This window comes from Eschrichtius robustus, chromosome 8, assembly GCF_028021215.1.
Source record: "Eschrichtius robustus isolate mEscRob2 chromosome 8, mEscRob2.pri, whole genome shotgun sequence".
Classification (NCBI taxonomy): Eukaryota; Metazoa; Chordata; class Mammalia; order Artiodactyla; family Eschrichtiidae; genus Eschrichtius; species Eschrichtius robustus.
The window spans coordinates 68323240-68340631 of NC_090831.1; the positions used below are offsets into that span (position 1 = coordinate 68323240).

Here is a 17392-nt window from a genome sequence, read left to right on the forward strand (position 1 = left end):
GTTTTAGTAAAATGAAATCAGCAAGATTTACTTAGAAGACTGGAAAAAGTCCCCTTAATAATAATCTTTGTTTAAAAAAAAAAAAAAAAAGATTGTAACTATTCCCAGTTCTTTCATTTAAACAAAAGATTGTCATCTAGGTGAGGTGTTTAGAGTAGATATGCAATGTTTTCCTAGAAAAGAGACTTTTGTAACAGATCTCAAAGTAAAAAATAAATTTAATCCACCTTCGTTCAGGATTTAAGTCATACCTCAAATTTATCTAACAGATCTTAGTTTCACCAGGTAAAGTTGCTAATGTGAAAGCTTCTAAAATTCTTGTTTAAGATATTTCTTTCTTCAAAATCTGTAAGATAATGTTTAGGCTTACTTTTTATTTTTCTATAAGTACAACTTCAACTACGAAATTCAGTTCAGTCCTCTGCATATGTCAGATGATGCTACAAATCCTTTGTATTTCTCTTCCAAATATCTAGCTGTGAAAAGGGAAAAAATAAAATTTGAAAATAAAGTCCCTAAATTGGCCCAAATATACTTACTTTAAGAAACTTACATTAAAGGTGAAATTGTCTCCAAAGTGACTCTGGTTTCCCCAACATCTCCCAGTCTACCTTAGAAAAAAACAGGATATTCCGCAAGAGGGAATCTGACAGTAGGACATAGTGACACAGATTATGCTGGATGGTTGGTCACATACAGACCTGTATAGACTTTGTATTCAGCCAAATGCTTCCAGATGATGAGCATAAGATGATAAATTAATAGGGACAGAAATCTTTGAAGACAAATAAGGACATTGGAAAGCAAAAGGTTGAAAAGGAAAATTTTATACGTTTCCTTGAAATGGTGCATATTTTTCTCCTCAGAAGAGAAAAAGTTTTAAGATACATTCTTAATTTTGACTTTTCTTTGGAAGACAATAAATGTCTGTGCCAAAAGATTTCTTACCATAAAATCAAAGTGTATGAGAGAAGAGACTCCTTAAAAATATATATATCAATCATACCTTGATAAATAATTCTCCAGTGTAGGGTAGGGGGCTTTCTAATTCTAAAAGTAAAAATCCACAATTTAAATTTAATTTGGAAGGAATCTAAGCATGAGTAAGCTTAAACTACTGTCTGGATCACTGAATTGGTCATATTATTCTATTTTAAAAGTGTACAGATTTTACTGAAAGATAACCAATTGCAACATAAAAAGTATGGTTTCAAGGTCTGTTCTTGGTCACTTCAGAAACTCTGTTTGCACAGTGTTCATAATTTCAACAAAACCCTAAAAAGTTCTTTCCGAAATGAACTTTTCCAACCTACTGAACAGAATTCATGCCCACACTCTGATGTTCATTTCAGCAGCATTTGTCTCTGTGAAGTACATCAAAATCACTCAAACATCAAATTGGTGATTTGATAGAATGATTTATTTTCCCATTACAGGAAAGTCACGAGTGACTTGTTCTGAGGTATGTTTCTGAGCTATGAAGGACCTCTATCACAAAGCTCCACACTTGAAGGTTCCTCTTTAGGGGATAACATTTTATGGCTGGACGGTCTCTGCAGGTACCAGATTCCCTGTTGTATCCAACTGCATACATTTACACGTGCACGCAGACACGGGACACTCAGCATGATCCCTGAAAAATAGGTCAAGTCACAGTTAAACATCTAAATTACACATACATACATACGTTTATCTATATACCTATCGATATCTATAAGGCAATTTTTCAAATGGCATTTGAAAAACAGAGGAATTAAAACCCAAAGACAAAAAGCATTAAAAGCTTTAAACTAGAAATGAGTGCCAAGCTGAACATGGGGAGAAAGTTACTGAAAAATGAACAGCTTTACTTTCTAAATATATAATAAGCTATCTCATTTACAGTTATGAATGTGACAGGGATGTGCTCAGAGTTTAAATTAAAGCCAATGTGACAAACTGGGTGTAAAAGTTACAGCACTGAAGAGTACAGGGCCACTGATACTACTCAAAGTAAAAGTTAAATACGGTCTTGAGTCTCCACTGTATGAAGTGCGTACTTACTACATAACAAACTTATTTACGAGATAACTAATATAGGAGTTTGACATGTATTCTATCATTGAATTCAGTTACATACTATATATTATATATGATAGGATATTCAGTCAGTCGTAAAAAACTGTAAATATAACATTTCCCCAAGTAAAGTTAAATAATGCTTTTCAAATATCTAACCCATATATAATATTTAAACAATTTCTTATACAAGTATTAATTTTATAGTTTAAGATTACATGGGCTAGTGATAGAAATGTTCACACCACCTTTGTTAACTTAAGTGACAGTACAAAAGAAATTCATCCTTTGGCTGTATAAACCTGAACTATTTAAAAGGCCATCTGCTCTATCTCCTCTAACTCCAAGCCTATTAAAGAAAGAATGGGGACTTCCCTGGTGGCGCAGTGGTTAAGAATCCGCCTGCCAATGCAGGGGACACAGGTTTGAGCCCTGATCCAGGAAGATCCCACATGCCGTGGAGCAACTAAGTCGTGCGCCACAACTACTGAGCCTGCACTCTAGAGCTCGTGAGCCACAACTACTGAGCCCACGTGCCACAACTACTGAAGCCTGCACGCCCTAGAGCCTGCACGCCGCAACAAGAGAAGCCACTACAATGAGAAGCTCCCGCACTGCAACGAAGAGTACCCCCCGCTCTCTGCAACTAGAGAAAGCCCGCGCACAGCAACGAGACCCAATGCAGCTAAAATAATTAATTAATTAATTAATTAATTAAAAGAAGAAGGAATGTGCTGATTACCTGAACCAACTAAGCATGTGTCCAGCATGCCCACCATGTCTGCAATTGTGACACCATGTAAACCAGTTGTTAAACTGAGCTAATTTTTTGTCTTTGCTCAAGTCTACTTTTTCATCTGATTTGGAGCCTCCTATGGGTTAAAGACAGTGATTTTCATTCACTATATCATAATATTTTATTCAAAGTTTCTTAAAAGGTAGTTCTAAAATTATGTCAAAACACAAATCACATATCATACTGAAACAGCAATTTTAATGCTAGAATCTAGTTTAGATTGAAAAAAATACTGAATAACCAGTTTCCTTACATTTTTAATAGTCAATAATAAATGGAAAAATAGAAATTATCAAACCCACTTAGAAGCAATCTGAATTAACAATTTTAGGGAAACAATCAGTAGTTTAATAAACTTCCCATAAAGAAAATACCAAGTCCAGTTTACAGGTGAGTTCTACCAAACACTGAAAGAACAGGTAATTTTCATCTACACAAACTTTTCCAAAGAATAGGAAAAGAGGGGCAATTTCCCAATGCACTTCATGAGGTGGGTATAGCTTTGCTAACAAAATCAGACAAAGCCAATATGAGAGAGAAGATTATAGGCCAATCTTCCTTCTGAACAGACATAAAATCCTAAGTAAGACATTACCAAATAGTATGATTTAGCATTTCTACTTCTAGGAAAATGCACTAGAGAAACTTTTTTTTTTTTTTTTTTTGAGAAACTTTTGTGTATGGTAAAAGGAGACATATGTAGGAATGTTCATAGCAGCATTGTTCATAACAGTAAAAATCTGGAAACCAAGTGTCCATCAATAGTAGAATAGAAAAATTTGTGTTGTAGTCATAAATGGAATACAAAGCAGTAATAAAAAAAAAAAGGAATAGGGCTTCCCTGGTGGCGCAGTGGTTGAGAATCTGCCTGCCAGTGCAGGGGACACGGGTTCGAGCCCTGGTCTGGGAAGATCCCACATGCCGGGGAGCAACTGGGCCCGTGAGCCACAACTACTGAGCCTGCGCGTCTGGAGCCTGTGCTCCGCAACAGGAGAGGCCGCGATAGTGAGAGGCCCGCGCACCACAATGAAGAGTGACCCCCGCTTGCCGCAACTGGAGAAAGCCCTCGCACAGAAATGAAGACCCAACACAGCTAAAATAAACAAATAAATAAATTAAAAAAAAAAAAAAAAAGGAATAAATGACCACTACATTAATCAGCATAATTGAAACTAAAAAAAAGAAAAAAAAAACCCAACTCCAACGTTGAGCAAAAAAGGCTTGTCAAAGGACATAACGTGTATCATTCACTTACATAGAATTTGAAACACAGACGACAGTAAACATGTAAAAAAACTATACAGACAAGCAAGAGACTAAACTAACACACAATTTAGGACAGTAATGACCTTTGGGAAGAGCCCAAAGAGGTGGTATGAAGTAGGGAGAAACAATCCAAGGCACTAGTATAGACAATGCTATCTTAAAGCAGAGTAAAAGACTCACTGATGATTGATTTATCACAGTACATGATGTATACATTAGTATACATTTGTTATTCACAGAAACTTGAAGAAAAATGTGTTATTACACATGCACATTTACACACAAATTTCCATAACTTTTAGTGCTTGAAAAATGCTCATTCTATTAATTTTGGCCACCTTAATATGTTTTATTTTGTTCTAAAACAGCAAATCAAATTATTTTAAGATCATATATAATTAGAGACAAGAATAGAAAAATGAGTAAGTAAAAATATTAAGTTTAATTAAGCAATTGTGTACCTATTAAGACATAATGCTGTTCAAAATTTCACCTGGGCCATTGCTGGTCACACTGTAATGACCACAATTGTCTTGCAAACAATTATTTAAAATACCCATCTCTTTTTGCTAATGGTATGGAGATGAAAGGATGTGAAGGTGGTTCAAGGATTTAAGATGTACACACACTGAAATTCTTCCTAAAAGCTTCATAAAAACAATTAATAATGAAAGAGAGAAAAAGAGAGAAGAGAAGAAGGAAATACAGACCTTTTAAATATAAGGTATTTTATACCTTTGTGTATAGTTCTCATTAGTGATTTTCACTTTGTTTTTGTAACTTCTACTACAAAGAGAAAACAGACTGAGTCCAGAACAGATTAATCCTCATGTTTCTGATGAAGCTGAAAATAACAGCTCTACCTCACTGCCATGTGAGAAGGCATTTTAAGATCAAATAGCTTTTAAATTTAAAAGATTTATAGTGAATTATGAAAAGTGCTATAGAATAGTTGAGGGTAACTAAAGTTTCACTTAGGCACTAACAACAACAATAATAATAAAAAAAAGAAGAGTAAGAAAGAAAGTAATGTATAATCTAACTTTTAAAAATGTATCACACCTAGAAGTTAAGCTCTATAAGGACAGCGATTTTTATCTGTTTTGTTCACTGTAACATTTCTAGCACTTAGAAAAATAGCTACTAAACAAACACTGTTGAATAATGTTTATAATTTTTAATGCTAAATATTACTGTTTATAACTTATAAACATTATAACTAAACATTTATAATTATAAACTCAGTGAGACAGTTTCAATAGAGTTCCAATCTTCAAAGCACAATTGACTGTAAAAATTTGTAACCCTCAGTTAAATAAGCTTGTGGAAATTATGGCCATTTGGATCACAAAGCATGATGGATGGATGCCATCTCTAATTGCAGGCAAAGCAACACAGAGGTTTGTATACCTAAACCTTTAAACTGCCATGAGCCAACATTTGATTTCTATCAGGTCCTATTTTATTTTGGAACCCAGATTTTTCTGATTTTACAGAATAAAAAATGAAAATGCTTATTACTTTGTAATTAACTCAGCTCAGTAATGCCTTTAAAGATCAGATTCAGGCTCCCCTAATTTTCCTACACTGTTTCCTAGGCTCTGTCACACTGATGCACTTGGTAGTTCCCATACACTCTCTGTACTTACCATCTTCACTAATCTCTTTACCTTAGTTCATGCTTTGTATTTGCCTACAACCTGGATAGGCTTCCCTAAAATCTTCACATATTTAAATCTATCAGAGTTTAGAGGACCAACTTAAATGGCATCTTCTTTTTGAGGTTTTTCAGATATGCTTCAGATAGAAGCAATGTTACCCCTCTTTCAAAATTCCTAACATTTTCTTTATATAATATCCCTTATTCACCTCAGAGAGCTAAATGTATTTCAGAATTTGGAATGTTTGGGGATGTTAGGAAAATAATGAGCAAATATTACATAACACCTCCAGGAAAAGTCTGAGGCACCATCCTGTAATTAAACACATTAGCATTTCTGCAGTGAAACATACGAATGTTCACAAATAAACAGAAATAAAAACTTTAATAACCTCACGTCAATTCTGAACAGATTTTTTCTTTTGCCAAATGAGATTATTATAAATTCATTAAAAAAAAAAAAAAAACTTCCGCTTTTCAGATCTTTAGAGATTTTGGAATGACAGATAAAAGATTCTGGACTAGTATTTATTTTCTAAAACATATAATTTCTTATTTTACATTAGCTATCCATGCTCATTATATACCATAAGCTCCACGAGGATCTTTGAGTCATCCTAGCACATCAGCCTTAACTTAGTGCATTAAACAAGTACTCAAACCTATATAAAGAAATTATTTCTGAAGCAAATTTAGAAAAAAATTTTTGAAGCAAATATGAGAAAATGTTAAGACTTGATAAACCTGGGTGTTGAATATTCGTTAAATTAATAGTCTCTATAACAGAGAACTTAAAATGTTTTATGATTTAATTTTCTTCAAATTCCAGAAAATTGCTTTTATCTTTTCTTACCTATTTCAAAAATAGAAAAAACTGAAAAGCTAGTATCTAGCAAAAAGAAACAGCACTCTAGCCATGACAGTTTCCTGAGGCTTATGGTCCAAAAGACATATTAAGTTGAACTATTTCTATGTATCTCAGTTCACACAGAACTTATTTACGCTATATTTTGCCTCCTTGTTCTTTCATTGCAGTAGATTTTTATTCCCAATTGTTATTTTCTATTTATTTGTATCAAGGATGTAAAAAAAGTGATCAACGTGCAATGTTAAAAATGAAAATCCTTGATTAAAGCTTAAGTCAAAACTAACATGTGCATTTGAAAACATCACATATTGCATTTGTTAAAAAAAAAAAAAAGGCACTATATTGAAAGATAACTTAATGACACTAGCAAATCTCTTTCACAGATGTTAATGTAACAATAAAACAGACTATTTACAAGAACCAGCTACAGAACAGAATTCCAGAATTTCACAACTAGAAGGGATCTCCCAGTCCAACACCTCATATGTAAGAGCGTTAAAGTGACTCTCAAGGTCACCGACTAAATGTCACAGAGCCAGAACTACAACAGGCGTTCTGATACCATACTCAATTCTTTATTCCTTATTCATTTACCAGTATGCCAGATATTCAAATGTTTTTCATTAAATTTTTTGCTATAGTATCATTTTCAAGTATATAAATAGCTGAAATATTTCTAGCCACTAGGTACATTATATTCAATTATCTACTGTTCTCAAAAATTTTCTCTATATGTTTACTTTAAGCAGTAAACAATAATGTTAATATTTCTAACCATTAAAAAAGTATATATATTTACTAGGTAGCTGACAAATATAGCAGAAGCCAACACCAAAACTTAGAAGTAGAGGGATCTGACTTCTAGGTTAATACATTCTCTACATATTTTCAGAGGTAGATTTTGAACATGAAATAAGAGAAAATGTCAAAGTGCTTTGAGACTATCAAAAATTCTTTATGCACACAAGGTATTTGTTACTAGATGGGGCCACAGTGACTTTTAAACATAAAATTTGAGGGAGCTCCTCTTAGAAAAAGTGGTAAGAAAATGGTATAAGATTATTTAATATTTAAGCTCTTCTCACGAATGTTAAATTGGAAAGCATTTGTGAGATTACCTGAAATATCATGGATATAGATTTTACTTTTAATGTACAGATTTCATAAATTATAGAACACAAAAACCTTCAAGCCAGCAAAGTGGCTTGCTCTTAGAAATAATATAAACTCAAGTGGGTATGTCTTTTATTTACAACATTAAATCAATTATGTAGAAACAATTTCAGCTCCAAAATGTATACTGTAGAATTATATCATACCAGGACAACTAGAAACAGGTGTTCCCATATTGATGAGGCAAAGTGCACATCGAGGAAGGGGTTTTCGACAGCCAGGGCAACTTGTGACTTTAGATTTTGTTGGTGAGCCACTGACACCATACTGACTAAAACCTCTGCCCTGATGGGGCACAGTTGAACAGCTGTAGGAGATAGACTTTCCACAAAAATTGCAACTCACAAACACCTATAAAAGAAATGAAAGGAGAAATAAATATAATGCAAACTTCATGAATAAAATAAATTTAAAATAAAGTTTGATCCTAACAAATTACTTTTAAATAATTTTTTAAATTTTATTGTGTATTATAAAATAATTTATCTGCTAAGTTGATGAGCTCTCATTTAAGACTTCCACTTAGCAGTTACATTATTTGAATACTTCTTCTCTGTTACCTTTGTTTAGTTATATTCTTCCTAACATCACTGTGATCTACAGAAAAAAATAACAAGGACTTTAGAGTTCACCCTGGGACATTACAAAATATCCCAATATGACTTTTGATACAAAGTTCAATGATATAATCTCCTAAGCAAAATTTTCTTGTAAAGAAAACACTCATTTCCTAAGATAAAAAGGAGTTAAGGATCCTATAATAGTTAAAACTTTAGAATAACAGCAATATAAACTGTTCATTACGCCTTTATATTAAACTCCTAGACTCTTGAACACTTAATGATATAGATTAGTAACAAATATTATCATGTAGTGCTATTTGATTAATACTCAGGTTGTTTTAATACAAACAGTAATTTCTCAAATTTCTAAAATAAGAAAATAGCACCATCCAGTGCTCATATGGAGCATATACCTGATATTTAACGTCTGAACTCAGACACAGTGATCTCACGTCAAGTGCTTTATGTAATAATTGATCTCATGTTGCTTTTTTTAAATTGAAGTACAGTTGATTTACAATATTGTGTTAGTTTTAGGTATACAGCAAAGTTATTCAGTTATACATATATTCTTTTTCAGATTCTTTTCCATTATAGGTTATAACAAAATAGTGAATATATCCCCTATGCTATACAGTAAATCCTTGTTGTTTATTTTATATACAGGGTTGATCTCATGTTTTTTAAACTACCGCTTAAAGAAAAAAAATTTCTATGTCTAATTAGACATATAGATATATATGTATATACTGTTAAAGAAACAACTCCTGCCTTATTACATGTAACAGTGCAGAAAGTGTCAATATGTAAGTGGAATGTGTAAGAACATACAGTAGTTTAGAGTCTGAAAGATCTTGGAATATACTAGCAATCCTTGGACGACCCTAGGACTGATTTAGGTTTGCCTAAGATCCTCTAGACCTGCTGTGGTTTGCTCTGTGTCAGACTAAACCTCAAGTCACTGAGATGATTGTTAGGAAGTGGCACGATCAAAAAAACAGGAAGATTAAGGACAAAGTGCACTCTGGGATAGATAAAGACATGGGAACTCAACATGAGCAAAAGAATGAGTATATTGATAACAACTTATTAAATTGAACCCTCAATTTACCCTATATAACATGCTGTAAACACTTCTATTTTTTGGCTGGGCTATTAGGTACACGTTACAATTTGATTCTCTCCAAAACAATGTACTTACCTGTGCTAAAGGCTTAGAACTGGGATCCAACTTACTCCTGTGAATATCAAATTCAGCTCGTTTGTGCCAAAACCTCCAGGCATCTAATAGATTTCTATAATTCTCAATCCAGTACTGAACTCTTTCATCTTTAAGAACATCTAAGGGAGAACCCTAAAAAGAAAACATGAGTTACTTCAGTTTTTAAAATTTTCCTGGGTAAGCCTGAAGATTCTAGGCAACATGTGAGTATGAGTCACATGGGAAGAAACAGGCCCCTTTTTTGCCAAAAGCTGGCTCCTAATGAGAATACAGATAAAATAACTGATGGAAGCTCCATTAATTTACTTTAAGTTGGCCTCTACCAATGACATAAATATGCACTGTATATACCATTATATCTTGCCAGGGAAGTATAATTTTCTACCTCTTATTTAAGTTTAAAGACCTAAGAGCAATCAATTCACCTTCTTAGTTGAATGCAGTAAAAAATGAAGCAAATATTTTTTGTCCCAACAATGAAAACCTCTAGGTTCACAAAATATATTTACTATCTCATCTAAATACACACCAAAACTGCTCAATCACATTTAAAAATAATACTGAGCCTGGTCCTTCATATCTAGCAATGTATTGTGGATTAAGATGCTATTTTTGTATACCTATTTATCTAAAAGTTAAAAATGCCTATTCTCTCCCTCGCCTTCAATTAAAACATATATTTATCACCTTCAAATTAAAAAAAAAAAAAAAAGAAGAAAGAAAGAAAAAAACCAAAACTGAACCAAAAATGTTTAGTTCTTTTGCCCCTAGGCCACAGTGAAAAGGAACATTCTTTTTCCTTAAATTTACTTTAGATTCCTTCTCATTAAGAACTTGAATTTTTTGCCACTAAGACTTTTCCTAAAGCTGTATTTTCCCTGGCAGCTGTGACATTCCACATTTCACCTACGCTTGCTTTGGGTTTTCATAGAATGCTTTCAGCTCTGTCGAGGATATCGTCCTTATCTTCACATGATGAAGAAAGTAGAGAAAGCCTCTACCTCCAGTGATGCTATGGCCATTAAGTTAAAGCCAAGTTTTTCCGGTTCTGTTTGGGGGCCACAGAGAAAGTAAAACGTCAGAGGCAACTTAGCATGCATCTTATGGAAAAACGGAAGAAACCTATAACAGCTAATAAAGACAATCTACCTTTAGACATTCCATCAAAATAGAAGCGTTATCTTTCACCTAGTAAGTAGGTATTAATTTCAATTACTAGAGTTAAATTTAGCTAAAAGAACATGTGAAAAACTCATAGTTGACAACTTCATTTCTTAAAAAAATAAACATCTACTACAGTCCTAATTATGACCGACTAGCCAGAACTAAGTACTAAAGTATAATACAATCCCTGATTTAAAAAGAAAATTCACAGAAAAATCAAAAATCTTCATACCCCACTCTTTCCCCTTCCACGGCAGTAAGGATAAACTAAGAAAGAATCTGGTCACTTCATATTTGGTAAGTCTTCTCTAGAACCGCCCCAATAAAACTTAAAATCAAGGTCTAAAAAAGTCTGCAGAGAAAACAGTTCAGAGATTAAGTCTGACCAAATTAAAATTAGAAGGGCTTGGGAAATGCCATGGGCTTCCCACAGTAACAAAATGTAAGACCTAAGTGATCAGCAAGTAACTGAACTTCCAAAAGCATTAACCAACGTTCTTCAGAAAAAAAGGAAAAGAACCCAGATGTCTATAATATACTGCAAACAATGGCCAGTACTCAATAAAAAATCACTAGACATATAAAGAAACAGGTAAATGTGTTTCAAAGTAAAGGAAAAAGCCAGTCAATAGAACTAAACCTTAAATAGCCCTTATGTTAGAGTAAGTAAAGATCTAAATGCAGCTATTATTCAGACTTAGGGGAAAATAGTTTTTTAATTAGTAAACAGATAGGGCTCTGAGCTGAAAAATATAAACTATAAAAAAATGGAGACTCTGGAACTAAAAAGTACAATAACTGAAATTAAGAATTCCCTGGAAAACCTAACATCAGATAGAAGGTGACAGAATAGCCAATTAACAAATCAAAAGAATTTATCCAATTTGAAGAACAGAAGAAAAAAGATGAAAGAAAAATAAACAGAGCCTCAGATATCTGTGGGACAATATCAAATGGTTTAATATATGTGCAATAATAGTCCAAGAAAGGGAATGAGATTGAGGCAGAAAAAAATATTTAGAGAAATAATGCTTGAAGACTTCCCAAATCTGATGAAAAACACTGACTTGCAGATCCAAGAACCTCAGTGAATCACAAGCAGGATAAAAAGAACCACAACTAGGCTTCAAGGGTTAAACTGCTAAAAATCAAAAGAAAATCTTGAAAGCAGCCCAAGGAAAAATGAAGCATTACATAGGGGAAACAAGGATAGTAGTATCTGACTTCTCATCAGAAACTATGGAGGCCAGAACACTGTGAAACCACATCTTTGAAATGCTGAAAGAAAATGAGCGAAATAGACATTTTCAATTAAAATTAAGCTGAGAGAATCTGTCCCCAGTAAATGTAAACTATAAGAAATGCTAAAGAGAAAGACCAAAGGGAAACGATATGAGATGAAATTTGAGTCTCTGGTAAGGAATAAACAGTACCAGGCACGGTAAATAAGTAAATAAATATAAAAGCCCATGTTTTCATTCTTCACATAATTTACATAAAAGACAACTGACCGTTCAAAGCAAAAATAATAACACTAAGTTGGAGTTTATAATGGGTGTAGAAGCAAAATACAAGACAATAGGACAAAGGAGGGGGATTCGTAAATGGAATTACACTGTTGTAACATGAAATATGAAGCAAAAAGCGGAAAGTGTCAGGTGTGAGGTAAGAAAGAGAAAAGGTGAAGTAGGAAGCATGATGTATCAGGTGTGAAATGTAAAGTAAGAGGAGGTAAAACGTTGACTGATGAGTTAAGGATGCATATTGTTAGACCTATAGCAACTACTCAAAAGAAGAAGATAATGAAAAGGGGTATAGCTAAAAAGCTAATAGATAAAATAAAGTGAAATACTAAAATATTCAATTAGCCCAAAAGAAGGCAGGAAAGGAACAGAAAAACAAAAGGAAGAAGGAAGAAAAAGCAAAAGAGAAAACTAATAGCAAGATGATAGACTAAATCTTGACCATATAAATATAAATGGAGGGAACTTCTCAATTAAAAGGCAGCTGATCATCAGACTAGATTTTTTTTTAAAGCAAGATTCAATTACACACCGCATTTTAAATGGATTTTTATAAACCTTGTTAAGAGGTTACCAACCATTTGCATTCCATAGCCATATATCTACAGCTTGGTTTAACAAATGTGAACTCATTTCAGTAAGAAAACAATGATACCTTATGCTATAGAAGGACACCTTTTCTTCCATGGGCAGTGGCCTGATACCTTAGGGTAAGTTTACATCGTGGTTTGTGGGCCAATCACTATCTACTTTTGTTCATAAGAAGGTAGGGTGGGGGGAGGGGGCATTTTACTTTGCTTAGCCAGTATGCAGCATGCTATCATATTGTACAAAAGGATAAGGACAGGAAAGAGAACACTAAGAAGGATAAGATTAGCTAGAGGGCCACAGGGAATCTCAGGAAAAAGCTCTAAAATGTCCCCATATTTCCAACAAAAGCAAAGTAGTAGGGAATCTTTGCCAGGAATCCATTTTTAACCACTGGACAGTAAAAGCTGAGAGAAAATAGACGACTGATTATACCAAATCATGCCCATTTAATAAATGAGGAAATGAGATAATAAAAGGGAATAATGAGAATTCAGACAGCTGTGTGTAACTTGCCTTCTGTATTTCAAGAAAGATGTATAGTAATTCAGATCAGGGAAAGGCAATCTCTTTGTAGAAGGTGTTGTTCTGTCAACAACTGGAGAAAACGAAGAGAGGTGTCTCTGCTCCATTTGAGCTTTACGTAAATTCAAGACTGACACTTCTCAAAGTGAAAGGAAAACCCAAATAACCCAATGCAGGAGGCTTAGGGACGTAAGGTAAGGCAGAAGTCCTGTAGATCAAGTGATTAAAGCTAAATGTCTTCTAAAGATCATCAGCAAGCAACAGGGCATATCCACTCAGTGAGGGAAGAAAATACAGAAGGCTAAGCATTTTTTTTCTCCTTAAAAAATTGCTGCCACCAGGCTGCGTTAACCTGTAACATGCAGTAACTTGCTGTTTGGACATCTCCAGTTCGGTCGACATAACTCTCCATTAAGTCCACTCCATCTTTAGTAAGGCCTGTAAGCAGTATTCCTTCCAAATTTCCAGCCTCTTTCATTTCACTGGTCAACTTTTCGATGTATCTATTTAACTGGAAAATTCAAAGTGATTTTTCTAAAGCAATCCATTTGACTATTTGTATTTTCTGCTTCATAAATTCTACATTTGAAACAATTTTACTCTTAATGGAAAACAGTTTAAAACAAAAGCCCTTGTAAAAATCTAGATACGTGATCTCTAAGAAGTCTGCATCTATTATAAATTACAATACAGCATTCATGATCATTTAAAATATTTTTTTAAAAAGGCAAGGTATTTACTATCTTTTGATAATTGTTCTACAAAAGATCCACAGAGGGTTTACTATTTTAAATTTAAAGAGAACTGTTCTTATTATTTTGCAAAGTTCTTTATGTCTAATATACAGTACGAAGTAATAGAGTCACAGAATCTGAGTTGGAAGGGAACTTCAAGATTACCAACAATAACCATTTCTTGTATTATATATAGGATGGATAAACAATAAGGTCCTACTGTATAGCACAGGGAACTATATTCAATATCCTCCTGTGATAAACCATAATGGAAAACAATATAAAAAAGAATGCATATAGGTATAACTGAGTCACTTTGCTGTACAGCAGAAATTAACGCAACACTGTAAAACAACAATATTTCAATAAAATTTTAAAAAAAAGAACCTGTAAATCTCTTTTGGGATTTTGATCTGTAAAGCTCATGGGTCCTTTACAATCTTATCCTAAACAAACAAACACAAAAACAAACCATTTCTTATAAGGTCTTGCCTGACTTTATCCTACCCCAAACTCTAGCCAAGATGGCTTTATGTTCCCCAGCACTTTCTCATTATTGTAGTACTCAACACATTACTAGTTGTTTATGTGCATTTCTCTCTCACTATCTACACAGCATATTCATGTGCTAGCTGTTTATTGTATTAAAAAATGAAGGAATCCTTTGATAGCATCGCTAAGAGGTGAGTTTAACATCTTTATCTACTGATTAACCCACTCACCACAACAGAAATAAACTAAAATATTAAGTCAGCATTTTTTTTTTTTATTTAAGTATAGCTGGTTTACAATGTTTTTAGTTTCAGGTGTACAGCAAAGTGATTCAGTTATACACATATATATCTATTCTTTTTCAGATTATTTTCCCTTATAGATTATTACAAGATATTGAGTATAGTTCCCCGTGCTATACAGTAGGTCCTTGTTAAATCAGCATTCTTAAATAAGTAAATTTAGGTATGACACATGTTTATAATATCTCAATCTAGTAAGAAATTATTACCTCACTTTTTAGAAGAATTTATATATAAACCTCACAGATACATATTTATACATAAAGATTAGTTTCTTAATCCAGTGACAGTAAATATTAATCACTTGAAATATGGAATTAAATCAGTTCCTACCTGACTATCACTAAGAAATTTACAAGCAAATGCCACTCTGTCACGTACGGCAACTTTGTTTTCATACTGAAAAGAAGAGGAAAAGCAAGGAGTTACTTTCCGGTGCTGTGAGTTATAAATTTTTGCAGACTAGGTATTTTATACCTAATACATATTGTGATTTTCAAATGTATTAACAAGCTACTGTGTATATACTGGCAGAGCCATTGATCGCCTAAGATGTTTTTCTTAATGTAACTCTCAGGAAACTCAGTGCTAAGGTTATTGTCTGTAGAAAGTAAAGATTTACCTCTTAAACTGACCAATTTAGTTTAAAAAAATTCCAGTTCTGTCTTATATAACTTTAACATAAAACAGAAGCAATGGTGAACAGTTTATCACATTTAAGATGCCATGTAGTCCTTTCATCATAGAAATTAATTTTAGTGAAACTGAGGAAACCTTTCCTTGGCTTCTAAGTTAATCAACAAGTCTAGGAAATCTGTGAATTACCAGTAAATATACCAGCTCAGGATTTAGAAAGAATATCAATACATGTTTCTAAACACAAAATTTTAAAACATACCTTATAAGTAAATAGACACACTTTTGTGGCTATTGTAAAATACTCTCATATAGGTGGTTTGTGGCAAAATAAGAGGCATTATGATAAATTCTTAAATTTTTGTATTCTTGTCAATAATGTAAAACACTATTTTGAAAAGTGTTTACTATAAATGTAGAAAGATACAATTAATTTTGTGATAAGTAAAAAATAGTTTAAGGGTGGATAAAGGATCCTATTTCCACTGAAGTCTTCCATGAAATATAGTTTTCCTCCTTTAAACGTAAGATCACTTCAGTTGATACCTTAGTGTGTTTTCTCAATTATAAATATGGTTCTGCCCTAAAAAGGGGACACATTTGGTAAAAATTAGATTTAACTCTTAGACTATGTCGCATGTGTTACAATTTTGATCTGGAAAGAGTTATAAATATTCTCTGCCCCATTTTACAGCTGAAAAAACTAAAACCCAAAAAAGATAACTGACCAGCTAAGGTAACTGTGGCAGAGCAAGGACTCAGACCTTTACCTTCTGATTTCCCAATTCAAAACTTTTCACTAGATTACTATAACTTAACAATTTTTTAAAAAGAACAATGATAATTATCATTATTTACATATAAAGTATAATCAGGGACACTCCTGAAACAGCTTGGAAATATCAATATAAACTTCCTACTCAAGATATGACATCCCTTACTTATTTAGGTGTAAGAAGGTATTTTTAATAGGTCACTTAATTGAAAATACAGAAGTTTAACATTGAGACAATATACTTCTCTATCAATTTAAAATCTGAACAATCCATTTCTTTTTCTAGTCTTCATTGTCCTCTACCACTTCCTAAAAGTATCATTTTATTTCTTCAAGATGCAACATTTAAAGTCTTCTGTTTAACAACAAAGAGTAATAATCGTAAAAACAAAACAAAAAAACCCCAACATGCTCTTGGATATTAATTTGAAGTGGTTAGAAAGGTTCAATAGTAATTTGTTAAAAGTAATGAACAAAACACATAACGAACTGCCAAAATGGACACTAACAACATTTATTAACATATTCATTCATTTATCTCAATAAAATACATGTTTTTATAAATTCTTCGGAACTGACATTTAAATCAATTATCAATGTGTATTTTATAATATTGGGTTGGCCAAAAAGTTCCCTCAGTTTTTAAGTAAAAATAAAAGACACATTTTTCATTTTCACCAAGAACTTTATTGAACAATGTATTCACCATTTTGTTCTACTACCTTCTGCCATTTTTCAGGCAACTTCATAATTCCATCTTCCCAAAACTTTTTATCTTTTTGAGCAAAGAACTGTTCCAGGTGCCTTTTACAGTCACAATACAATCTAACAAAATTGTTTTGAATGAAGTTAAAAGCGCTACTAGAGCCATCTTACAGAAAAAAATGAACGCACTTTTTAGCCAACCCAATAAATGCTACAATTGCAAAAAAAAAAAAATAGAAATACATTTTGCCTTGGAAGGTTCTTCTCAGTGCTAGAAAGAAGCCCAACAAATGTCAAGAAAGTTGTGGTACTAAGGTGAAGCTTAAAACCCAATAACTAAAA

At 33.0% G+C, this 17392-nt stretch overlaps 1 protein-coding gene across 6 annotated transcripts in view; it reads right to left on the bottom strand.

The window, feature by feature from the left end:
- Positions 1–1398: 1398 nt before the first annotated feature.
- The window catches only part of MIOS (meiosis regulator for oocyte development), a 40181-nt gene continuing 24187 nt past the window's right edge, over positions 1399–17392 (bottom strand). For all 6 annotated transcript variants that reach the window (XM_068550609.1, XM_068550613.1, XM_068550614.1 and 3 more), the window contains 6 exons: positions 15268–15333; positions 13759–13917; positions 9586–9738; positions 7968–8172; positions 2801–2930; positions 1399–1633 (listed from right to left, as the gene is read on the bottom strand). In XM_068550609.1, coding sequence (XP_068406710.1) covers positions 1537–1633; positions 2801–2930; positions 7968–8172; positions 9586–9738; positions 13759–13917; positions 15268–15333 — 810 coding nt within the window. In that variant the 3' untranslated portion in view covers positions 1399–1536. The remainder of the gene's footprint in view (positions 1634–2800; positions 2931–7967; positions 8173–9585; positions 9739–13758; positions 13918–15267; positions 15334–17392) is intronic.